Here is a 25,847-nt window from a genome sequence, read left to right as displayed (position 1 = left end):
CACATAAGATGTCATACCAAATATAGGCAATTCATATGCTGTTAGATTTTTTTCATGTTGGCACCACTTCTATAGCAACGGTGCAAACTTCCATATTGAGGCATGATGTTTAAAAAAGAATAATTTTAGAGAACATTGTTGAAATGTCATCACACATATTATTGATAAAGACTGTACTCATCAATCTGAAAGCTGAATTTTAAACCAGCCTAAGATATTGTGTGCCTTGTTCAAGAAAGATCCTTGTTGTCTGTTAATAGCTTTCAATAACACAACTTCAAATTTATCTTCTTCCTGAATGAGAAAGTCAGGCATTCAGTGTGAGAGGAGTTTTGCCTTCTTTTTCTCTGCTTGTCAATCTCTTTTGTCTCCCTCTACAGAGGGAGTGTGCACTTGAGGCAGGTGTATGTACTGAGTCTAATTCTGTGGATTCAGAGGCTGTTACTCAGCAACAGTTGGTACTTTGTCATCTATTGCTTGTTAAAAATCCTAGGATGATTTAATCATCTTGTTTTTGATTTGGCTCTTCTCAACTTTGACTCTAGCACTTAATGCCTACAGAAAATTATTTGATGAGGTGCATGGATATTAGTTTTCTTTACATCCACATGTGATGTGTGGGTTTACACAGAATGTTCAGCAGAGTCTCAGTTTTCATCACTGGTTTTTCTTATATGTGCTTTTGGCATGCGAGTTGTGATGGTTGGTGACCAAGTTCCTGTAGGCTCTTGACGGTAACAAAGCTTATGCTGTCAGTTATCTCTGTTTCAGAACTCGCAAGTGTGCAGTTGCACTTTAAATGTTATCTTTCTCAAATCTTTTTCCTGTGAAGTACTTTTCCTATTCTGAGATAAGGTATGCCACCCACATGGGTCCTTTTGTAGATTGTTATAATGATTTTCTCCAAATTTGTTTTCTGCTAGAATTTTTAGTGTTGCCTTATTTAAAATAAAAAACTTAAAAAATTTTAAACTAAGAAAAGCCAGCTTCTAGAGACTTTTCACAGTGAGAGTATTATGATATTTTTGCTGATGTACAGTCTGCACTAATTCTTCCCTATTCATGTGTTGTTTGCATTATCCAGAAATGAAGCAAAACTCTGGATCTGAGTACCTCTGAAAAGAATATTTGAGTCCTGCAGTTCGTGTGAGCAGCATTCAGTGCTCTACTGCATGCTCTTCAGTATGACTTCTCTGTTCATCCACGTCTGTGGATGTATTCTTCCTCTGTTAGCTCCACTGATACAGTGCCTGCACATCGAACCCATAAGAAAAATATTTTGCAAACTGAGCATTAGTTAATCAACATGACACTAATCATTTACTATTCCTCTTGTTTGCAAAGAAAACTGATGGCTCTGTGGCGGGGGGGGGGGGGGAATTGGAGAGGGAGACTGAGGAGGGCAAAACATTATTATACTTGATGTACTTTTTGTGCTAAAATAATTTGGTTCCCAAATCCTTACCCTTTTGACATATGGAAGGAAAAACAAACCATGCATCATGACTTAAGATGTTCAGTCTGTTTTCACAGCAATTTTACAATAATAGTCTGATCCAAAGGGATATAATGTTCTGTGCAATGTACTTTCTAAAGAACTACAGAACAGAATAGAGGCTTGTAGAGAATGAGGTGCATAAAAGCAGCAATAAGGTGATTTTGTTGTCTAGAATGTAAGCGCACACATGATAGTGAAAAGTGCTCTGTGGGCAGTGGCTTCTTAAAAATAATAATTTCACTTAATGGTTTGTCCAGGTAGAGTCTTTTCTAGAGTAAGAGAAGGACCATATTTAAATGAAGCTTTTTTTCCTAATTTAAAACTTCATTGTCAAACATAATAAACAATTTTCTGTTTTATTTGTTGCTATTCTGTGGATTCTAATTTCATTGGGCTTGGAGCTTAAACAGTTGGTACTGCTGTGATTCCTGTGCAGCAGATGCTTAGGGAAAGAGTGGATGTGTGACATAACTTTGAGTGCTTGAGTTGTATGAGTATAGAAGTGCTTTGAGTTTGCAGTAGGACTAATCAAACCAGTGAAAACAGGAGCCTGTGTTACTGAGTTAGCTCTACTGCTGATGCAGGTGCCATATGGCATGATTTCTTTCAGGAAGGAGGCTACTATCAACTTCAGCAGCTATGGTTTTTGCTTTTAGTACTGTCTTCTGGAAACTGTTCGAGCAGCTGATTGTTGTATTCTGATTTTTGAGCCAAAATTTACATTTTATTCATATTTCTGGTTTGTCCTCTAGGTATTTAAACATTGCAAGTGTATCCTCATGCAGGTTTCAGTTAGCATAAGCAAGCTTAGGTCTGGCTTCTGGAAGCCCTTCTCATATTTAATTCAAAACCTATTGGAAGCCAGGTGACCAGAATGGCATAGAGTACAGCATCAATGTCTCTGAAATGTTTTGGAGGTAGTATTTGTCCATAACTAATGCAATATTTTGATCTCATGTGGCTACTTCATGCTTACAGCATTGGTGACATTTATTTCCAACTGTACTGAATTCAGAGCAGAAACAAACCAACCCAAGTGGTCCTTTAACGATCAACTTTCATTTTTTGTTCTTCTGTCCATCAGGTAGCTTTTCATTCTGTGTTATGTTACTTTCCTGTGTTTCTAAATGTTTTATCATTCCAATATTTGTACTAGTGTTGCATATTTAATAACTGTTAGTAATCTCTCCCTACTCTAATATTATGCTCCTCGGCCTCTGTTTTTGTCACGTCTGTACCCTGTGCATATTGTCTTGTTGTGTCTTTTATCTCAGTCTTAACGAGTGGCAGCTTATCAAATGCTTTGCCAGGATTCATGAGTCTGACTGGAGGTTTTGTAGTGTGTGAATTTTTAGGTCTGAGATTTGGTTATCTTCAATAATAAATTTCTTGCAGGAGGATGGGATTATATTGAATTGCTTGAGCTTTTATTTAATCTCTATTGTGGAAGTTTCTACTTTTATCAGTTTTGCTATCTTATATCACCTCTTAATACTATCATGCTTACTGAAAGCATGTGTTTAGGTGGCTTTTATTTTTCTTTTATAATGCTGTGTACATACTATCTTTATTATCACGGAATTGGTTGGGTTGGAAGGGATCTTAAAGCTCATCTAGTTCCACCCCCCTGCCATGGGCAGGGACACCTTCCACTAGCCCAGGTTGCCCAAAGGCCCGTCCAACCTGGCCTTGAACACTGCCAGGGAGGGGGCAGCCACAGCTGCTCTGGGAAACCTGTGCCAGTGTCTCACCACCCACACAGTAAATAACTTCTTCCTTATATCTAATCTAACTCTGCCCTTTTTCAGTTTAAAGCTGTTACCCCTCATCCTATGCCTACACTCCCTGGTCAAGAGTTCCTCTCCAGCTTTCCTGTAGCCCCTTTAGGAAGTGGAAGGCTGCTTTAAGGCCTCCCCAGAGCCTTCTCTTCTCCAGGCTGAACAACCCCAACTCTCTCAGCCTGTATTATTATTTATTCTTACAGTGCAGTTACATAGTTGGGTTTTTTGTTTTGGTGGGTTAGTGTAAAACTGAAGCTATAGTTTGGAAGGTGTAATTTTGACTTGACAAAGTCTTCTTTCATAGTTGGATGAACGTTCTTTGTCCTGTCACCTATTCCTTGCTGACTTTCTGCTTAATTGTGGGGCACTTGTGTGTGTTAGTTTTTGTTTTGGTTTGGGATGTTTGGGTTTTTTTTTTTGAGTTTCTTAGTTCTTTTTGGGTTTTTTTAGCAGTTACCGCTTTTGCCTTTTAGACAATAAGCTTTATTCCTATCTTTAGACATGTTTCTAGCTTTACCTATCTGTACATAGCTCCTTTGGACTTTGAGAAGTTCTAACGGGAAGTAATTAATAAAGAACAGTGGCTTCTGGGGCAAGAGGATGCCATGCATTTCTTGAAGTCAGGAGCATTGGACTACCTCCCCTCGGACTACTTTGGATATTTTTGCCCACCTGCAGTATCTGTACAGCAGAGCAGCCAGAGCCTCCATCTGCCAGCTTGATACAGACCAGCCAGAGGCGCACTTGGCGTGCGAGGCATCCGTGCTGGGCATTGGGTCAGCAGAGTGTCCTGTACCCCTACTTGCTCAAGATGCAACACGTTACCTAAGTGAGTCTCAGCATCTGTATAGTGATCTTGTGGGAAGCACAGTACATGTTCATCTGAAAGTCCCAAAATCAAACTAAAAGATGTTTGATAACTGTATGCCTTACAAAGATTAAGGAAAAAGTATCCGGAGGATGCATTAAAGTGGCTGCATCTTAGCGTTGCCATGTTCTTAGTATTGTCTGATTTGTTTTGGCCATATTGTGACCCTTTAGCAAAGAGATTTTACCTCAAACTACTGAGGAGGTGTATAAATCTGACTGACTTGGTTGTACCCCCTGCGCTCACCCATGTACTGACCCTTTTGTATCAAATACAATTTGGTTATTGGTTCATATTTATGCTGGCTTTTATGCTAGGCCTAATAATTGGCAAAACAGGAGGGAAATCACACAGGAACCCGGCAACCAGAACCACAAGCATTTCTGGGTGTTCTTCATGTAAGGTAGGAATAACTGTGTTCAAAATGAGTAATTGTAATACAGGTTCTTTCTTGTAGCCCTGTATGGTAAGGAACTATAGATTAATTAGCTTATTTTGTATTTAACAAGCTCTGATCAAAAGGGCAGTGAGGCATCCAAGATACATAAAGTGCTTCCAGATGGAAGGATCAGACTTGGTGCATATTACGCAAATGTGACAGTTGCTTGAAGTACTTTAATTCCTGTTTCACTGAAGTTTCTACCTTGTGTACAGTGGTTAAAAGCAATGTTAATTTAGTAATTGCCAAGCAGTGCTGGAAAAAATACACTTCTAAGAATCAAAGGGCTCAGATCCAGAATTAGAATTCAGTCAGTGGCTTCAGGATTTCACAGAAGTGTCTTGAGGTTCTGGTATGGAATAGTTGAATCTAGCTAGGCTGTACTACATGGGGGAGTGAAGATTCAGTGGAGCCCAGTACACTTCTGTTCTTCATCTTAAAAGAAATAGCTTTTTCTACACTTTAGTCAAAATACCAATGAGAGTTTCCACAAGATCAGGAGCTCAGGTTGATTGTGTCTGGAACTGAATTTTTTGTTTTCCTGCTGTTCTTTGGTCCCCAGAGTCTTCAGTAGTGACTTGGCATTCGTAATTGATCATAATCCCGTGCAAGGCACTTCTGTCTTCTTCATGGGGAACTGTGATCAAAACAAATGACACTTTGTTCTGACATTATGAATAAAACCAAATAGGGTGTTGGTCATCATGACTCTTGAGCTGTTCATAAAATTGCACTGTGGCTGTGTTTCCTTAAAGCTTTGTACTGTTCTGGACAGGAAGTTTTAATATAATTTTAGGGTCTTTTAAAACGCTGTTTATACAGTGTATTTTTGGGATAGTGTTTGACCCAAGCTGAGACAAAAATATCTCTGGATTCTGTTGTGGAAGGGAGTCAGGCTTAGGAGGCCTCTTAGTCACCTGTCAGTCCAGTACACTCTGACAAGGTTTGTTTAGATATTCCACACATGAAGGGTGTAATGTTTAATATGAAATTTACTATTTGAAGGTAGTTGATATTACAGAGTCATATAAAATACACTGAAATTGCAGTACGAATGCAAGTTAAACTTAGCAAAATATAGCAATTGCTGTATGCAGTTCAAACACAAAGCCGATGTGATCACTATTGCTGGTCTCTAGAATATGCTCACTGTCACGATGTTGGGCGTTTCCAGTCACCTGGAGGGAATATGTGGGTTGAAGCAAGCTTAAGCTTGTTCTCTTTGAAATTCCTTTGTTAGTTATTTTGGTTTTGCACTCTGTTGGGCTGAGCCATGTATTCACTCCTCCATGCTGGTCTAGCTACCTCAGGGAGACATTCACTTTTTAATGAACTCAGGGAGAAACATTTACACCACTAGTTGATTCGCTCAACTGTAATATAGTCAGTTGATATGCTCAACGGATATAGCTGTTTATCTAAAACAAAGGCCACCCTTTGGTCCTCTTTGTGCTGAGATAAAGTCAGCTTCTTTGTAACAGTTGTGGTCAGTCACACCCTGCATTATTCCCTGAGCTTCAAGGGCATGTTGCCTTTGCTCATCTTCACTGAGCTGCCTTCCATTTTGGGGCTTTATAGGTCAGTCACTGTAATGGAATGATCATCAAATACAGCCTTGGATGAATTTGCAGAAAAACTTGGAGTCACTGAAGAAAGTGGACCCTGCTTAGTTTAGACATTTTCATTTGCTGGGTATGATGAATCTTTTTATCAGTATTTTTAGTTTGCTTTTTACTGTACAGTATGCATGGCATGAAGAGGTAGGAAGATATGCCACATAGTGCTTCCAGGCTTCAGGCTGGCATAAATGCATGCTTTAGTATTTTATGGTCATATAAAACACTTTCAATTCCACATTTAATGCATTTCTGAGCACAGACATCTATTAAATTGAAGAGGAGAAATGTACTGGAAGTTCAAATTACTCAGTGTAATTCAGTTTTTGTAATTGGTTATACAGGATATGCAGTGAAAACTGTGACTCACTATTCCAGTGTGGGCACAGTCATTTCATGTATCCAGCTATGTTGCTCTGCACAGCTCTGATGTTGATCACTTTCTGGTATTGCTATTTACTTATTTTTGTGTTGAACAGAATGGTAGTATAGCAAGCAAATGATTTAATTATTCCAGTGTTGGGATTTTTTTCAATATTTGTCTTAAATGATACACTGGCTAAAATTATTGCTGTGTTGTTATGGGAGTGGTGATGTTCTCATGTCTAATGCAGCTTTCAAAAGTACTTTTTAAAATATTGCAAATTCTGGAACTTTAAAGTTGATAAATGCTAGTTTATAGCAGTTCAGTACTAATTCTGCCCCTTACTGTATCTCCATGAGGTGGGAAAAAGTAGAAGTGTATTCAAACATACTATTGTAGAGTGGTGATGGGTACAAAATTAACATTGTGTGGACAGCTTTGGTATGATACAGCATGACTGGCAGGTGGTATATTTCGTAATCTAGATCTCCTTTGTATACAGGGTTTTTCTAAGTAATTTTCTGTTTATTAAAAAAAAATCTAGCTTTTGTATTATGTGCTTTGTAGGAGTCTCTTCTCCATATGGTGACCAATTTCAACCATACTTGACTAAGGGACAGAGTTCTCACAATTCTTTTCACAGTCAGTAACGAGGTAGGAAAGCAAAACCTAGATCAGTGTGCACCACCGTGGTACCCTCCAGGTACAGTCCTCTAATGTGACAGACTGTCGAGCAGTCGCTGGGCTCACCAATCCCATTTAGCCTTCTGTTAGGTGAATGGGCATGTGCTGTCTTGAGACAGCGCAGGGCTAAGTGGCTCTGTCTGGTACACAGAATGGGTGGGCAGATGCAAACAAAATTCCTGATAGCTTAGGAAACAGGTAGCAAACTGGAGCTGGTAAGGGACCAAGGGTCAGGCTTGTGACAGTGAATTAGGAAATATGGGACTGGAGGGAAGTTGCTTGGGTGCCTATGGGTTATGTGAGACTAATCATTAGGAAACTGGGCTTTAACCCCGCTGCTTGTAGAGGAATTAATTTGCTCTTGTTTATCTGAGGCTGCTCTGCCAACTCCATAGGCTTCTATGATACACATAACTTCTTTTGAATAGCACCATCCAAATCCTTCCACAAAAAACCTCCAAAATTCCATTTTCACTTTTCCTTGGTCAGAAACAGTTCTTCCCCAATTCTTCCCCTTAGTATGGGGAAGGGGAACAACTGAAGTATATGTGAGACAAGGGTCAAATATATAACCTTTAGTTTGAGATTGCACAATTTTATGATAATATATGGTCCATAATTGTGTCATGCAAAGGCAAAGTGTCGATTCTTCTTACAATAACAGTGCTTTAAAAAAATTACACATTTTTAAAGGATACTTTTAGCAGAGAAGATTAACTTGGGGCTAGTGTAACATTTTGAACATGTGGAGGGCCTGCAACTGGTTTTGGAGATGTGATACCTCTGTCCTCTACTGTCACTGCATAAATTAAAATTATGTCACATCGGTTAGAGTTTTATTTCTTCGCTTTTCATTTCAGTCATGAAAAGGCTAGAGGAAATACTCCACATGAGACCGTCTGAAGAATAATTAAGATGGGAAAGGCCAGGAGAGCAGTGACACTTGCAAGCCAAACATGAGGGTTTTTTTTCCCTTTCTATGGTCTGTTAGTATAATACCAGATAAAATCTAAGTGCCGTTAAGTGTATTTTTAGTGGAGGAAACACAATCACAATTATAGCATATGACAGTGAAATGTATCTTCTGTCCTGTAAATGAGACAGTCCCATAATTTTTTTAAAAAAAATAAGAAAGCATAGACTGAATGGCTATTCTGAACTACAGAAGTACAGCTCAACATAGTTCAGATGGGGACTGTTAATACCTGAAAATACCTGGAAGCTATGATGTTTGACTGAAATATGCAAGGTGACTCTCTCTGAGTTGTCCTCCTTTCTGTATTGTGTTCCTACAGTGCCACTTTAAAGTTAATGCCTTTTTTGAGGATATTTTATTAGTTAAATATTGTAGTTTCTTGCCTTCAGGCTTGTTTGTCTGACATACCTGCTTTAGGTCACTTGGAGATAGAACTTTTAGGATTATTTTGTTTATTTCATTATTTAGGAGTCTTAAGTATGAGAAGCTGTCACACTATTTTGTCATCTGGTATTAACTCAGTTACCTGTCATTTACCTTTTCTATTTATTTGCAGCTTGTGAAATAGTTCTGAGTTAAACGACAAACCTACAGTAAATTTCACAAATAACAGCAACTTTGGAAACAGTTTTACGTGTTATACACAAAGACCTATGAAAACTGATTTATGATAGTTTTCACACTAGAGGGCACTAACACCTCATGAAATTTAAGCCCAAACTAGTTTTTACTCTCTGTAACACTTTGGTATTGACTTGTCATACTGTTTTTGTAGATGATGACAAAGGTTTCACTTTCCTTGCAGCCTTTTCTCTGTAGAAATGAAAAGTAATAGTGTTCTTGCAAGGATGCATTAAACGTTAGTGTGTGGAGTTTTCCTTTGTGTGGTGGGGTGGGTTTTTTGGTGTGCGTGTGTTGGTTTTTTTTTTAACTAAACAATACTTTGGGTAATTTGTGGAGAAAAGTGTAAATTTTACTTGTACTCCTAAATTGCTTTTAATGTGATAATTTTCACTCAGAGCTGGTGAATAGGCAAAGATAGGAAATTACTGAATAAATTTTTATAAAATGTATCTATGAGTTAACAGCTAGAATATATCTAAAGTTGGCAATCCAAGGAAAAGAATCATGCATGAACTGACATGGCAGGCCTAACTTTTAGGTTAGGATTAATGCATACGTTTACATATTGATACCTGGTATGCAGAAAATAGTATGGAAAAGAATACGAAAGTCAATACTGCCAGTAAATAATGGATCATAAAGGAACTGTTGGTTGTATATGTCAGTTTTAAGTAGGTAGTTTTAGAATGTGTTTTGAATCTAAAGTTTGAACTTCAAAGTGGTATAGCCATTTTGAAATACTTTATTTTTGTTATGGATTTTAGGTACTGAATCTTGTTTAAAAAGCATGAATAAAATGGTTTCTTATTACTTTCTTTTTTTTGTAGGAATGGTTATTCAGTTGCCTTGGAGATGATCCTGCTGCTATAAATGTAGGGCTGAAGATTAATGGTGTGGGCAGTATGGACCTAATGAACGGACAGTCAAGTAGTGTTAATATTGCGGCTACTGCTTCAGAGGTAAGGATTATAGAACTCAGTTACTGGATACTTAAGACAATAAGTACTCGATTTTTTTAAAAAATTCACCAAACTAAGTTTTTCTTTTAACGCATCTGTGCAGCAGATTCTTGTTTTGTGTGTGTTTTCACATGCCCCAGTTTAGATGGGAGTAATTCAAAGTTCTGACCTTTGTGTACTAGAATAAATCATGCCTTGCCACAGCCAAAGCTGCCTTTTTTATGTTCTTTTCCATCACACCCAAACTTGTTCTTTTCAGGTTTTAACAATAATAGATGCTCTTAGCGCAATAAGCTGGGCTGGCAAGGCCTGTGGGAAATGTTCTCCTCTTTGACAGGTACTTGTTTGTGTGTTGAGGGGGTGGTCTGACACAGTAGCACTTGAATAAGGTTGTTCCCTTTGTCTCCTGGACTATATTCAGGCACTGGTGTGGGTCCCCTCCTGCCTACCAAAGCTTCTGCCCACTGGAAGTGAACAACTCCTGAGTTAAGAGTGTGTGTATCAGCCAAGCAAAGGAGATTGGCCTCCTATGCTGATGCCTCTTATTTTGAAGTTAATATAGTTTTCCATTTGTCATCTAAGGAAAAGAAGGCGCAGAGTGAAGTTAGTACCAGAACTTTTTGAGTTGTCTTTGCAAGGATCATGTGAGGAGCTGTTGAGAGTTGTGACTGATGCCTAAATTCTTATCAGTGTTGGAGGGTTTTGTTTGGTTTTGGTTTTTGGTTGGTTGGTTTTGGAGGTTTTGTTTTGTTTTTTCCAAAACTCTTGCAAGTCACTCCCTCTTCAAGTTCTTGTTGGTTGTTTTTGTTAATGCCTTGTAGTATTGGAATGAAGGGAACTGAAAATCTGCCTTCAGTGTATATTGAGATATCTTTCCAGATGCAGTGTTTGTCTGCTATCTTTAGCATGACTGAATATATGCTTTGGCTTGTACAGATGTATGATACTAACCTAAGCTTTCTGCTCAAGAAAAACGGTTACTTTATTGCTGATGCGTACTATTTTTATTGCTTTTGTCACAATGTGAAACATGTTTTTACCATAGTGGCTTTCAGTTTGTCTTTTCTTCTTTAATTCTTCATTTGCCTTTGAAAAGACAAGGTGTTCAAGAACACTATGAAGTCAGTAGTGATGAGAGCCAATATGTCCTGAAAAGAGTTGCTTCCTTGAATGAATCTTTGGGCCTTACCAAAGATGTTTGTTTTATTTATACATTTGCACATGTATTTTGACAGCAGAACTACATGTGTGCAGTGCACTTGCATGTGCCTATGAAAATGGAAGGTACCACAAACAAGGTGAAAGGAAAATTGGAGTGTTGTATTATCAAAAGGAATCAAATGATCTTCAGCACAAATTCACAAGTATTGTTGATTTAAGAAAGTTGGCATCAATCTCCAAGACCATTGTTTGTTTTATACAGATTCTTGTACTTCCCTTATGATTGTATTATGAATCATTGACCACTTGTTGGCATGCAACCGAAAAATTTCTTTGAAGGAATGCTGTCTTTTTACTCAACAAGATAAGTCTTGCATGTTTACATGATGCCCTGATAAAATTGCGTAGAATAATTTGGCAAAGTTATGTGAATCTCCTTTCAGCAAGTGGTATAATTTTTTTTTTTTCCTATCTTGACTAGTGGGGAAGAGAGGGGACTTTGTAACTGAAATGTTTCTGTAAGTACATTGGTTACTGAAAAAGCTGATCCGGTTTGGAGTTTTTGTAGTGTTTTCAAAGTCAGGTTTTTCAGAGAGATGATACTGTTAGAAGACTCTAACTAAAACCGGACATGATTAAATGATTGTATATTTTCTTTGTGTCCTCATAGCAATAGTGCTTAAAAATGGACAAGAGTTTCTCAAGGAGTTCAAATGTTCTTGTTTCTGTGAGTGGGAAGCTGAAATCAAAACATACTGTGTAGCCCTAAAATACAGCCGTGGTAGGTTATCAGGAGAAGACATTAGCATAGTAGAACTGTTCACCAGCATCAGTGACCATGTGCTACCTTCCTTCCTGCCTTGGCATCAGCAGGCATGATGCAGGTGTTACTGAGAGGACAGTGTAACTGCTGAAATTTTGGCTTCCACCAGAAGTGATCTGTTGCAGTAGTCATTCATGTGCGTGTTGTGTATATGACACACATCCATGGTCATGAAAGCTTTCAACATTAGCAGTAAAATGACACAGATTGTTTGAAGGTGCCTTCATTCTGTGGTCCAAAGTCTAACCTTTTCAGCTTTCTAGGAGGTATCCCCCTGTGATGGTGGTGCTTAAGGATACATGGGTCTCCAGTGTAAGACTAGACAGGTCTTGGTTTATGCTTAGGATATTTTGCTGCAGCTGAGCTGGAGCTCCCAGCAATGGTGAGAATAAGGTCTGTGCAGCAATACTAGTTTTCTTTCTCTTGAATCTCTCCAAACAAAGTTCTAGCAAACCTGTTTTGCTTACATCAAGGCTGTGCTATTGCTGAAGCATGCAAGAGCCATGCTGTGCTTCAGGCAAGCCTGCTGTTTGCTGAAGAAGCAGTGTTAAATTTGATACTGGTACTGACTGTAGTAACTGTGGTCCCTCATGATGGTTTTGTCCACATGTCTCATCTTACTTCTTCCTTTGTAGCCAAGAGCTTGCTTTATGCCACGTTTCTGCAAGTGGGAAGAAACTAAGAAGCAAGATACATGCATAGTCTTTCAGGTCTTCAGGGGAGAGTGTAGTGTAGCACACTGTATGCCTATTTCTGAAATAAGTGTGCCTGGGGTCCAGATGTGAAGCGTACATCTGGATGTGATGTCTCAGTCTCCATGTGAAAAACCCCTTTTTTCTTGTAATGACTGAACAGAATTGAGGTTTGCATCTATATACTGGAGGAAATGATTACTTATAACACAGGTATATTGTTTCCATGTATGAAAATGAAACATGAAATCAATATGAAGTGTTAATTTCTTGAACCATGCTTGTATTTTGTAAGGAAGTTAAATTGTTATGTTGTAAATTAATACTATGAATTTTTTAGGATCTGATATTTTTTGCAAATGTAAATTACTAGCATTTAAGAAAACCTAGAATTATTCATACTAAGTGTTTCAGCAGGAACACATGTAGCACACAGTGCTGTAAGTTTTAATGCTTCTAAGAGAAACAGGAGGAGATTGATACCGTTCTTTGATGTTAACTATTCCTTTGGGACAGACCTTGTCTTTTTTCTCACTGTTTTTTTCTGTTTGAAATTCAGTGTGACTGTATTTCTCTTATTGTTATTATTAACTTTCCTGTCAACAACACTGGAATTGTGTTGCAATCTAACTTTGTCTTTTGAGGAACACCTTTGAAATCCATTGAAGTCAGTTTGAGAGTCTCTGATTTTAGCGGTCTTTGTCAGGAGAAAGTATGTCCTGTGACTGACTTTTAATTGCTAAGTTGCCCAGTAGAAAACTTTTGTGAACAGTGATGTTTGAACAGAAACTTTGCTTTTGGGAGTGTAAAAACAAAAAAAGAAGGAACCAAAATACTGTTAGTGGTTTTGTTTGTTTCTGCAGAAGAGTAGCAGCTCTGAATCCTTGAGTGACAAAGGTTCAACTGAACTGAAGAAGAGCTTTGATGCAGTGGTATTTGATGTTCTGAAGGTTACACCAGAAGAATATGCGGTAAGCAATTCAAGTAAATTTTGTTGCTTTGTGTGTGTCATCTTGGCAGCTTTTCCTCTGTTTCTCCATTTCCATATGGTTTTTTACCTCACTTCTGCCATCCATTGGTTTCAAAAAGGGATCCTACACTATAGTTCTTCATTGTCACTGTTTAATGTTAAGCGATCTTTTTGGGCTATACTGTCCATGCATTTTTCACACTCTTATATGTAACGTAGACCAGAGGTTCTTAAATCTATATGATGCAGCTTAATTCAGATGTGCATATTTTAGTTGCAAGAATATACTTGATCTGTACTTGTTTTGTCTGGAGGTGTTTTAATTTTTAAATTTTAATTCTTACATCTAGGGAGTGTTTTCTTTTGGGTGCAACGATACAGAATAATGAGTTAGATATCCTGCAGAACCGAGAACAAATGAGTAAAAATGTTTAACCAAAACATTGAGTGATTTTTTTTAAAAAAAAAAAAAAAAAAATTAAAATTTTATTTTACCCTACTTGTAGAGGTTAAGATGACAGATGGTCCTTCTAAGTGATTCAAGTATATTACTAGAGAGATTGCTAACAAGTTATTGCTCTTACTGCATTTATAATTCAAGTGATGAGATTCATGATGAGTTGTCCTGGGGAGTTTATTGATATGTGCGAGTGTGTATCACAAAATATTCACTTTAAGTTTGTTGTATTTTTTAATCGTTAATAACCATTTCAGTTAATTATTAATGGCAAAATTGATTTTAATGAGCACACAGAAAATTTAAAGCATCTGGATTATGAAGTAGTGCTTACATATTAAATTTTTCTTGGTTAGTTAATGGGATTTATTCCTAACTGAAGTGTTTTTGGGACTGGCTATTCTTTTAGTTTTACCTTAAGATTCCTCTACATAAAGGAAACCTAAGTACTTAAGGAATTTGGGGCTAGGGGCATGAATTCAAATGGAATTATGCATTCTGGACAGAATAGCTGCAGGTTCCTTTGAATGGCTTTTATTTAGCCAGTGGTGGATGCTGTTGAGCAGCAGAGTAGATCACTTAGTCTCTGTGGAGTTGCTGTCACTCACTTAGACAGCAAAATACACAAAGGTGCTTTGTCTTGTATCACATTTCATAATCCTTTTGCTCTATTCTTTAATCCTTCATCTCTCATGTGCAAAAACCTTTTACTTTCATGGGTGTTCTAAATCTCACCTACTTAGTAAATCTTGGTCAGATAAATTCAGTGGTTTTAATGGTTTCATCTTACGCCTCAAACTGAGTAGAGTTCCACTCACAAACAGGAATCTTTTAATTAAGCATTTCACATTGCAGTTATGAACGTGTAGTTGTATTTTGGTTTATACTACCTGGTGTAATTTTGCTGTTTTCTCAGTTCCTCAAAAGAAAACATCTTTACTCATAGCCTTCTCCTTTTTGAAGTATTTAGTACTTCATATCAGGTTTCATTTACTGTAAATGGATCTGAAATGTCTTAGAATTCTGAACAATTAAGAAAAATTTCTGGTAGTCAGTGGTCAGCCCTTTGGCATGGTTATCATTAATTTAATTTCTTTTTCAATGTTTCTGTACACTGCTGCAATTCTTAATGTTTGTTTCCCCAGGCAAGTTTTCCCAGTAGGGCTTGCTTGCTTTGAGTGCTGTCTTTCTCTGATTGTTGTTGCTGAAGGTTGTAGAAGGAAATAAATTTTCCAAAAACCTAGGTACCTCGGAGGAAAAGTACCTTTCACACTTACTCTTGTTTTTATTTTATTGGCCATTTCCTTATTCTTCCTGGTTTTAGTCCTACTGTAACAGAGAAGTATACAATCTTCACTGGATTTCAGTGTTAATGTGAAGATTACCAGAGTGATGCAGTATGGCCAAGCTCTTGAGGATATCAGCACCAATGAGAATGCAAAACTGTTAGTAAGGTTTTTGTTACAATAGTGGGTATATACCTCTTAGATTGAACAGGAATATGCTACCAGTTGTTTTTAAAATATGAGAAAACATCTAGTTTAGTGATAGTTCTTGTAAAATGGATGCAGTGCAGACTGCTGACATCTGTGGCTTAGTGGAGGCCGAATTCTTTAACCAACTGTAAAATAAATACTGTTTTTAAATTTTTTTTTTTCAAGTGGTAAACTGGGGAAATAATTAGTGGGCTCTGTAAATACCTTATTAATGGAGAGAAAAGATAACATGATAAAGCCAGTAAAACAACAATAAAAGCAGGTTGCTGAACAACAGCTAGCTAGACAGGTGTCTAATAGTTAGGGAACACCGTTTGGAATGAAAAAGAATTCCAGTGCATGGGTAGCATAAAGATGAAAGTTAACTGATAGTCAACATCAGCATTGTGAAGTCTCATTCTGTACCTTATATATGTTATGTTGCATTTTGGTCAAAATGGGCCACTATGTACAGATGAAACAGTTAGAATTATACTAGAGAAAGAGCAGCAAAAATCTGAAAGATAATTAAGTCTGAGAGATACTGGAAATGTGATTCATACTAGTTGTTTCAGTACTGATATGAGAGACACAGATGGCTCTTCAGTTCCCAGTGTCAGACACATCATTGTTATTTCAGAACTCGATCTGTTTAGTGAGTTAGTGGGTAAGAGACAAAATGGCCTACAAAAACTATTGCTTGTAATCCTGTATTTTCAAGAAGCTGCTTACCAAGCCAAAGAGAAGCCCAAGTGTAAATATTTCTGGTGATTTTATTTCCATGTTCTTCCCTTTGGCAGTCATCTAACACTATCCTGAATGCACAGTTAGTGTGCCGTTTCATGTAATGGTCCTTTGTTCAGTCTTGTAGTAACTTTCTAGCAAAAGCTTGCCAGCCCTTCAGGGGGTCTGGTTTAAACAGTAACAGAAATTATTATTGCAATATATGTGTGATAGCGCAGTTATACTGTTGTTACCAACCAGGTGTTTTAAATTCTTTGTGAGGTTGAGGGCCACTTCAGAAAGGGCCAAGTTACAGCTGAAACAGGTGAGATCTTCAGGTGTAGCTGCTGCAAATTTATGGTTTATCACCCTGCAGCTTACAAAAACAGTTTCCAAGGGATGTATTGAATGCTTGAATGTTTCATAAATATGGGGGAAAAAGAATCCCTTTCAATGAGTATGAAGTTGGACACGTTTGTTTTCTGCTAAGGATTCTACAGACCACTTTTTAGCTGTAACTAATAGACTGTCTCTGTTTTAAATACCTGCTTTTAGGCTGATCACTGCTCGCTTCTTTATTAAACGGCTGAAAGCCACAAAACAAGTTGGTGCCAGGGTTACCCACTGGTGTCTGGCCCTGCTGATGGAGCCGTTGTGTGTGTACAGGGTAGACACAGTCGCAGTGAATGCTGTCCATTTTCGTTGAAGGGAGAAGTGTGGTTTCAAGCACACAGGGCACAATTTTCGGGGGAGGGATATGTTAATGGTGCAGGGGCAGTAGAAAGAAGAGGCTGGTGAGACTGAAAGAAAAAAGGAAAATGCTCGGGGACGTGAGCTCCAAATTAAGATGCTGGCGAACCTCAGGTTGAAGAAATATTTATTTTTTGCTTTACAGTAAATTCTTATTCCTTAGACTGCTACTGTTTAATTATTTGACTGTTTATTACTTTTTGACTTGCTTTTCCATTTTATACTTCAACTTAGCCACGGTGGTGTAAATATTTGAGGTAGAATTAAGGGAAGCGCAGCTGTATAAATTCATTGCTTTTTTTTCCACCTAGTTATCTAAGAAGGATTATTTATTCTTTGCCCTAGTCTCTGAAAGCGCTACAAAGTAAGCTCACACTAAGATGTATGTGTATTTCTTTCTTTTTGATTCCAGTTAAGCTTTGTCAAATGGATATTGGAAAAAAAGAATATTGCTTATTTTGGAAACAATACACAAAGTTTATTTAAAAAAAGTTTTAGATGAAACAAGGAATTTTTCTCAGATGTTCTTACAACAGTTAAGTATCAAGTGATCTATATCTGAAGAAAGCATGGGAGTGTGTTTTGTAAAGGAAGCAGGTCCTAAGAGTTCTGGGACTGCAATTGTGTGTGTAATAAAAGTGCAGAAATAGGTTTTGAGGTGTAGGAGGTTCAACAAACTAGTTTTTTGCCTCTTTGAACAGAACAAAAATTAACTTAAACTGGACCAAGGTTTCCCCCATGAGAACCTTCTTTCTTGTGTGGGCCTCTGGCAGATTCACAGTCCCCTCTGCAAGTTCCTGCACAGCTACTGGTGTGAGTTGTGCTACGCGGTTCCTGGCAGTAATGTTGGTTTTGGCCTCTCCTGAGACTGTTTGTTAGTGGATTAGGGAGCTTGAGGCAAGTCTGTCTGCTGCATCTGAGAGCACTTTGAATAAAGTGACGTACTGGGCCCTAGAAGCTTTTGATGAAAAAGGACCTCTGCTTGTATGTGTTCTGTTAGCTTTATTTTACAGAAGAATATTAAAGAATAAGTATGTTCCCAATGAGATCAAGAAGAGGCAACTTTATTATAGCATGTGGAGTAACTATTAAATGATAAAAGTTTTGGAATGGACTTTGAGAAAACAAGTAGAATTTCAACCCAGAAACTTTAATCCCCCAGCTTTCATTTTGGAGAGCAGAATTTTTCTCCTACTGATGCAGTGCTTAACAGAGGCTTAGCTATTTTTTCAGTGAGGAAAAGCATTCTGGCAGCCTGGAGAGACAGTACTAAGCCAAGTTGGAAGGCTTAAATATAATTCCTTCTAAAAATTCAGATTAAGGAACAATTTATGAAGTGCTGCTTGAACCAACATGGCTTCAAGGAAAATCAGATTATGGCAGTATTCTTCAGCAACCAAAATGCAGACATTTGATTTTTTTTCATCTCAGAAACTTAGTTTTTCTTTTCACACTGAGGGTCTCTGTCCAGGAGCTCTGTGGGAAGTGCACTGTCCTTATGGTAGGTACATGGCAGGAAAACATGCAGTACAGCAAGTAGCCTGATAAAAGGAGTTCATGCTTGAGAAGGTCTAGGAACTAGAAAGGTGGGGTTATAGTCCAGATCAAAGGGGAACTTTCATATAGGAATGTGGAACGGAGTTCAACGCAGTGGTGTCAGCTTTAACTAGAAGTTATTAAGTTGCAGGGTTTTACGGAATGAGAGTGATCTGTATGTATTCACAGAAAAGAGAAGAGAATTGGGGAATATTTTAACATTTCATTTCATTGAGCTTCATATTCATCAAAGAAGCAGCATACTGAAATGGAGTTCTTAATCATCTGGATGTAAAATTTCTGGCCTGACATATTCCTGAGAGAGGGGTAAATCTCTTTATATGTATATGAAACCATGTGGTAATAATTGTAGTATTTTGTTAACTTAATTGTTAACAAGTCCAACATCTCAAAACTCAGGAAAGCTAAAATATTTTTAAACTTGGCTGTTGGGGACTGTCCTCAGGCAAGGTCTTTCTACTACATGGCTCCTATGGCTGCGTAGGGGGGAGAAATTATCTTCCAACTGCCAATTCAGTGTGTTTTAGCAAGATGGTCATTCACTCTTTTTATTAGATGGCTTACTAATAAATATATTAGTTGTACATTAAGCAAATACCTCTTCTAATCATATTCTAGAGTTGTTATCTAGGATCTAGAGCAAACATAAACACAAAACTGCCATTCAGCTCTTTCATTGCCTGAGCAATGAAGAAGTGCTTTAATATATAAATGAGCTTGATAGACATAGCACTTCTGGAAAGGCAGAAAATATCAAGTTTATCTTTGTGTAATCAGAATGCTGATTTAAATAAGTAAGAATAAGGTCACTATTTTGTGTTGCCCATGTAATGCTATTTTTATTTTTTTAATCCATGCAGCTAGACAGCTCAACCAGAGAGGATATGGTTGGCTTGCTTCATGTAACAAATTGATGAGAACACTTGTGATTTTTGGTTTGAATATTAAAACGTTAAACCACATTTAGGAGAGGGAGCTATCCAGGTATTCGTACTGGCTGGATTAAGGAGCTGGAATGAGAGAAATTACTTCATTGCATCTCTTTCACTGCAGAAACCAGGTAGTGGCTTGCTTTATTGGGGTTTAAGTTCCCCTTGATTTGGTCATGGTAGAAGATGGTGGTGGTTATTGTTGGTAGATTGAGCAATGGCATCTAACATAAATAGCATAAATTATTTTCCAAACTTTGTCATTTAAAGTATTAATTAGAATGCTAGCCTTTGCTTTGTTTCTTGGTGGTGAGAAAGCACTTTTTAAAAGGTAAAAATTCAGTTAACTGTTAGACTTACAAATATGAATAAGTTAATGTTTAAAAAATTGTTTTGTCAAAGGTATATTTAAGCTCTTATGTGAGGTAAACTGTCATATATGCATGACATGGCTGAAATGGCTTCCTGTCCGTCAGTTTGGGTATTCAGCTGTCTGTTGCGTGCCTCTGAATTGTGAACAACTTTTTAAGTGCTTGGAACTCTTAATGGAAATTGCAAGCCCTTTTAAGAAAGGAACCTCAGTAAGGGATGTTTCTTGAACAAATGGTAATGTGATACAGTGTCACTGAAGATTGATACTGCTTTTGGTGAAAGCAGCAAGATGTCTAAATCAAACACAAAAAAATCAGTCTAATATCGATGTGATACTAGAAGGAAAGTTTCTCTGTTAAAACATTGATTTTTTTATTTTTTTTTTTTAGTTCTCAGACTTGCTTTTTTAATGTTGTACTTAATAGCAATTTCAAATTATTTTAGTAATGAACCTTAATCTTCAACTTTGGTATCTATGTATTTTTCCAATGTTAATATACCCAATTAGTATCCCCATTTATTTTGATATGTGAATTCTGGTGCAAAGTTATAACAGTCTTTGTTTTATAAGTATTGGGTATTGATCCTGTCTTAAAGTAATAACTTAAGACTCACTAGTGAAGCAAGTAATAGTCTGATTTAGTTAAGGCAGTTCAGGTTGATTTAAGAGGACAGATTCTAGAGGGCTGGGAAGAAAGACAACGTTTATTTTGAAGCATTTTCTCTTCTATGTGAACAATGAATCAGTTTCCTGGCTCATTTTTATTGTACTGTTGATGTAATCTTTTTTTAGTGAGGAGGATTTGTAGTGAAATGTTAATAACCATTTAAATGCCTGGGTCATTTGTAAGGGTGTTTTAATATACCGTATATTCAGATTTCATTGAAGTGTCCATTCTTTTGGTTTCACCTTGTGTACCCCAACCAATTTTCTAATTCATTTCCTTCATTGGGAAGCATAGCAATACATTCAATCAGCCATGTATTTACCTAAATAATACATTTCTGAGAAAGCTTGGTATACTTTAGCAGATAAATGAGAGTCTAGAGATTGAGTTGTGTGGCTGGTGTTTCAGGACTGGTTTCTTCACCCTGGAAATCGGTTATCTCTTGCTGTAATGTGTGGCTGCTCTATGGTCAGGATTGGATGAGGCAAGAGAAATGAATCCATGCTTTCCTTCTGTCCCTGTGTCTTTTGAGTGTTTTCTGCAGGTGAGAAAGTGGAAATCCTTGCTGCTTGTGCCTCCATAGCCATGGATACATGGTTAGATGATTTACAGAAGTGGGATAGGTTTGCCCTTTCCTAGTGAATAGGAAGTTTAGAAATAACCCCATATACCAGGCAAGTTTGCCCTACGTAGTGGTAGGGACTTTCTGTGCAGTGTTTAGGTAAGTGCTCACCTCATAGGCAAGCCCTTTTCTTAGGCATTTTCAATTTATCATCTTAAACTTTTAAGATATAGAAATCATATAAACTCATGCCTCAACTCCTTTTAGGATAAGTGTTCTCTGAACACATCTTGATTATTAGCTTCAAGTCCATTTTAACTAGAAATTAGCTAGCCAGATTTTCCCTGGCCCCTTCTTAAATATCATGCTTTTGGAGGAAAAACCTTGTTCTCCCTACTTGTCGGATGCCTTTCCTTCTCCTAGTAAAAACATGCCTTGCCTATTTGTTTCCTCAAAGGAGCCTTACATGTATATATCTCAAATAAGAGGGCATACTATTAAATTGTCAAGATGAAGCCATATTGCTTACCCTGGTGTGATGTAACATAACGCAGAATGACATCTGTGACCTGTTTAGAAGTTCCTAAAGCTCTTATACGTTTAATGTAAAGGTCCAGCTGTACCCTTCACCTATAACAAAGTACTGTCAAGCATGTTGTGGTTTGGCAAGGTGGTACTCCTGCAACTGTTCAAGGGTCCTAGTCCTTTCCCAGATAACCTGCTCAGGTGAGGAAAAGGTGGGAAATAGCACAAAAAAAATCATGAGCATCGTCTATGCATGAGTTAAAAATCCTCCAAAAGCAAAGTTTTATTAACCACCATTGAAATAGTTTATGTTGTCTGGGTGCACTTTCACAAATTTGTCTGCTTACCTTGCCAGGAATTACTTGTTTCTGTCAGTACTTTTTGTGGTGAGATAAAACTACCTCTCTTGAAAAAAGGCTTCATGTGAAGATTTCTCCATTTCTGACCTTGATGATCTAAAAAAATCATGCTGAAAGAGCCTTTAATTTTAGGAAAAAAAATCATTTTTATTCCTTCAAGAACAAGTAACTTTTTTGTAGGCCTCTTACAATAAAAGAATAACAGTTTCAGTTGGCAAGGTTGCTTTCAGTTTGAAAGGCATCTTTTTGGTTTTGGTAAGAATTGATTATGTATTATTACTGTAGCTGCTACAGGTGCTAGGGAATAGAGAAGTTATGTTGAAGGTAAAGAGTATTTTGGCCTACTGAATTCCTGAATTTCCACTCTTACTAATTGCTGCTGCTTAAAACAAACTTTTGGGGGTATGTCTGGCTGATATCCTTTGATTTCTTCTAAACTTCTAAGATACAGTGTAATTTGTGCTGTTGAGATGGAGCAGCTGGTCAGTTGATTGTTAAACCACATTTTTAAATGGCAGTTTGGGGATTCATTTTTAAGCTGGCATTTAAATAGCTTATGGCTATTAATGAATGGTAGGTACAAATCATATGCCTAATACCACATGCAAGTGTTGGTCTTGCTGGTTACAGAACCAAGAATGTCTTGCTTATTTAAAAGTTTGTACAGGATTTACAAAGATGTTGAGGCATGCACACTTGTAAGTGTGTATTGTCTTGTTTGCAGTTGAATATGTGGATTCAGTGAAATTGGTCTGATTTAATCTCACTTTAGCCCAAGACTAGAAAAATCTGATACAGCTTTAAAACATCATTGTTTGGAAGAAGGAGCAGCTGACTAAAGCAGAGCCCAGGAAAAAAAGTTTGTAAAAAGGAAAAGCATGAAGGGCTTGTTACTTCTATGATGTTGTACTGCAGAGTACCAGATTATTGTCCAGTGTGTTGGTTACAGAAACTGGAACTGATAATTATAATTTTTTATAATCATGTTTGATTGCCAGAATTCCTAGCTAAAAGTAGACCTGTTGGTCAAGAAGTGCTGCAAAATGTAGGTGTGGTTGTCTTTGGCAAAACACATTGCTTCTCATCTCATTAGAGCAGGTGCATCTCTTTGCACCTGTGTTCTTTCAACTAGAGCATCCTAGTTAAAATTTTTCTGCAGGATTGACTTTTAGAAGCAATTCTGCTCTCCAGCGCTGGCATTCTGTGGCAATTGCAATGTGTGAGAGTTACAAACCTGTCAGTGTGTACTGCAGAGCGTCTAAATGGGGGAACCGCTATTTTCAAGGAAATGGGAATAAAGCTGTGCAGTTCATGCCTGAGGAAACTGAACAAGGTCATTGGATTCATTGTTAAAAAGGTATTAGTATACTGATCTCAGATAGCACTGGAGTTTCTGGGCTACCTGCATACACCTTGAAAGAAGTGGTCTGTTTCTTTTGGATACATAGGCAGACAGCAATCCTAAATTGTATGCTTAAAATAAGGCTCTGAATATGTTTCAAAATGAAAAATTTGGTCTCTGGCTCTGAGTTCCCCTTGACCCTTTTCTAACAGACATGTACTTGCTGGTTTTGACTTGTTGGAAGTGAGATAGCTGTGTTGCTGTGCAGCTGAACAATTATTTAGCATAATTATTCAAATATGTTTCAAGTATTGATAGAAACATTTTAGGGATCTTTCAGTAGAACTGTGTAACATCTAGACTAACATTTAGTTGGAAGAGAAACTATCCTTGAGCAACTGAAGTTAGTTCCTTGTATTCTTGGATAGCTTCTTATGTAGTGTTTCTGAGTACAAGCTCTGACTTGCATACATAACTGCAGGATTATGCTCCTGAGAATAACTTTCCATAATTTGTTAATTTTATTAAATGTGAAGTTTGGAGCCCTTTGTTCTCTGGTTTTGCAGGATGACTCTGTGAAACTAACTACAAAATGAAAATCAAATAATATAAGGAAACAAGTACAGTTCTTGTGCAGCACAGCAACTTAATGGAATGCATGGTTAATATTGTCTTAATTTATGATTTATTTTTTTAATTTCAGGGTCAGATAACATTGATGGATGTTCCTGTATTTAAAGCAATTCAGCCAGAGGTAAGTAGTTAATTGATTTTGTTTTCAAATATAAATAATTGTGCCAGTGTATAAATTCTGGAATTGCAAAGTGTATGTCAAAAAATCTTCATTTTAAGTTTCAGCTCTTTATACCTCATGCTGTACCTCATCCTGTCCTGTGTTTCCCCAACAAACCGGTTCATATCTTTTTTGGAAAAAGAAAAATGGCTATAATAGCATCTCGTATTCAAGATGGGTGTGATCTGTGGATATATTGGGATAATATATGGATCATTTTTGTTCTCTGTTCTTATAATTGCCATATTCCTTTCTGATTGCAGCCTAAGTTGTACTGATGTTTTCAGAATCTTCACAGTGACTAATAATAAATGATGAATTTGTTTATCCTTCTCTGTTTAGTGTTTTCCTGTGGGCATTGTTCTGCACTCTTGGAGGTTTATTTTACAGTTAATTGTGTAGTTTATTAGTAGTGTGGAAGTATTTTTCAGCTCATCAGTCACCTTTAGATTGTCATAAGCCATTTTATTGGTAGCAGGCTCTTGTCATGTTACTCTTGTGGTCCGGTGAAGAATATTTTACTTCAAGTGGCAAAACCTGCAGAATCTCTTGTTTATGACTATTGATTTCATAATTTATGTACCCACAGATTTTTTTTTTTAAAGTCTCCCTTTTGATCTGTACTTGAAAACATTGTCATGATTTAGCTTTCATGATTTCAGCAAGCTATTTCCCAACCACATGGATTTCTGTGGGGTTTTGTGGTTGGGTTTTTTGCTGATTGGTGGTTGTTTTCATTGTGGTTTTTTTTTAAAAAAAAAAACTCTTCAAAGAGCCTCCCATTTGACCTTTCTGGCTTTTTTTTTTTCTGGTCATCCTTAGTCTTTTTGATCGTCAGAATGTTTAGCCTAATCTAAAAGGATATATTTTCTTTAAGCTCTTTTATAGAACTTTAAAGTATTTTATCCTTCTGATTCTTTTAAATATTTTCCTCGTATATGTGTTTGTGTACTTCTTTTCTAATACCAAGCCTTAGTGCTATGTAGGGTTCCCCTTGCCCCCGAGTGTTGAATAAGCTCTGGGTGCTTTTACACAGTGCCTCGTCGCTAGTTACACTGAGCTTCAAAGGACTGGATATCAAAAACTCAAAACACCAATTTAACTAGTTAGGACTTTTCCTAATGATCTGCTCATAAAGAAATTTTACTGCTTGAGCTTGATGGTAGTTTATTCTTTGCATCTGCTTCCAGCACTGCAGGGGATGAGCAAGTCAGCTGTGTAACAACCACAAGGAAGCAAGCAAGCAAGTTCAATACAGTGACAGTGATCTAATACTCCATATCTCACAATTTGTTGCTCTATTAATGCGACCTCCCCTATCTCAGACTGTGTTGTGTGAACAGACCTACAGAAGGTCTCTGGGAGATGAGAAGAAATGTCAAGAAAGCGCATTTAACTTTGTTGGCTGGTCTAACTCATTATTGTAAACCAGAAGGGGAAAAGCGGAGTAAAGTAATGAAACTTACCTAAAAGAAAAACTGAGAGTCTAGGTGAATATATCTGGGAAGTAATTCCTTTTAAGAAATCTATCTACTGCATAAGAGAAGTTCACGTGATGCCTTCATATGAGGAGGGGTAACTATTTTGACACTTCTTGGTTTTGCACAAAAGCAGTTGAAGGCACTGACAGTGTGCAAGTATTATCTGTCCATTAGTGCTCCTTCACAGCTAGACAGAGGTCTCTGGTTTTGCATCTGATATGCCTCTAAATTGGGTTAATACCCAATAGAAAAGGAGCACACAGATTAACAGGTCAGAAGAAGCTAGATGCAATTAAAATGCTTTCCTCCTGTTTTGCAGAAGGGGAAGACAGACATGGAACATTTAGCTTGCCTAAAGGTTTCTTGACAGCAGATTAATGAAGTGGTGATTTCTGAGTT

The 25,847-nt window shown here is 37.4% G+C and overlaps 1 protein-coding gene across 2 annotated transcripts in view; it reads left to right on the top strand.

Annotated features, from left to right (window-relative positions):
* The window catches only part of RALGPS2 (Ral GEF with PH domain and SH3 binding motif 2), a 129,504-nt gene that overhangs the window by 16,300 nt on the left and 87,357 nt on the right, over positions 1-25,847 (top strand). For both annotated transcript variants that reach the window (XM_074906968.1, XM_074906967.1), the window contains exons 5-7: positions 9,678-9,809; positions 13,349-13,456; positions 23,878-23,928. In XM_074906968.1, coding sequence (XP_074763069.1) covers positions 9,753-9,809; positions 13,349-13,456; positions 23,878-23,928 — 216 coding nt within the window. In that variant the 5' untranslated portion in view covers positions 9,678-9,752. The remainder of the gene's footprint in view (positions 1-9,677; positions 9,810-13,348; positions 13,457-23,877; positions 23,929-25,847) is intronic.

This window comes from Athene noctua, chromosome 5, assembly GCF_965140245.1.
Source record: "Athene noctua chromosome 5, bAthNoc1.hap1.1, whole genome shotgun sequence".
In the NCBI taxonomy this organism is placed as follows: domain Eukaryota; kingdom Metazoa; phylum Chordata; class Aves; order Strigiformes; family Strigidae; genus Athene; species Athene noctua.
Note: the sequence above shows the minus strand (reverse complement) of the source record. Positions and strands in the feature narration are given on the sequence as shown.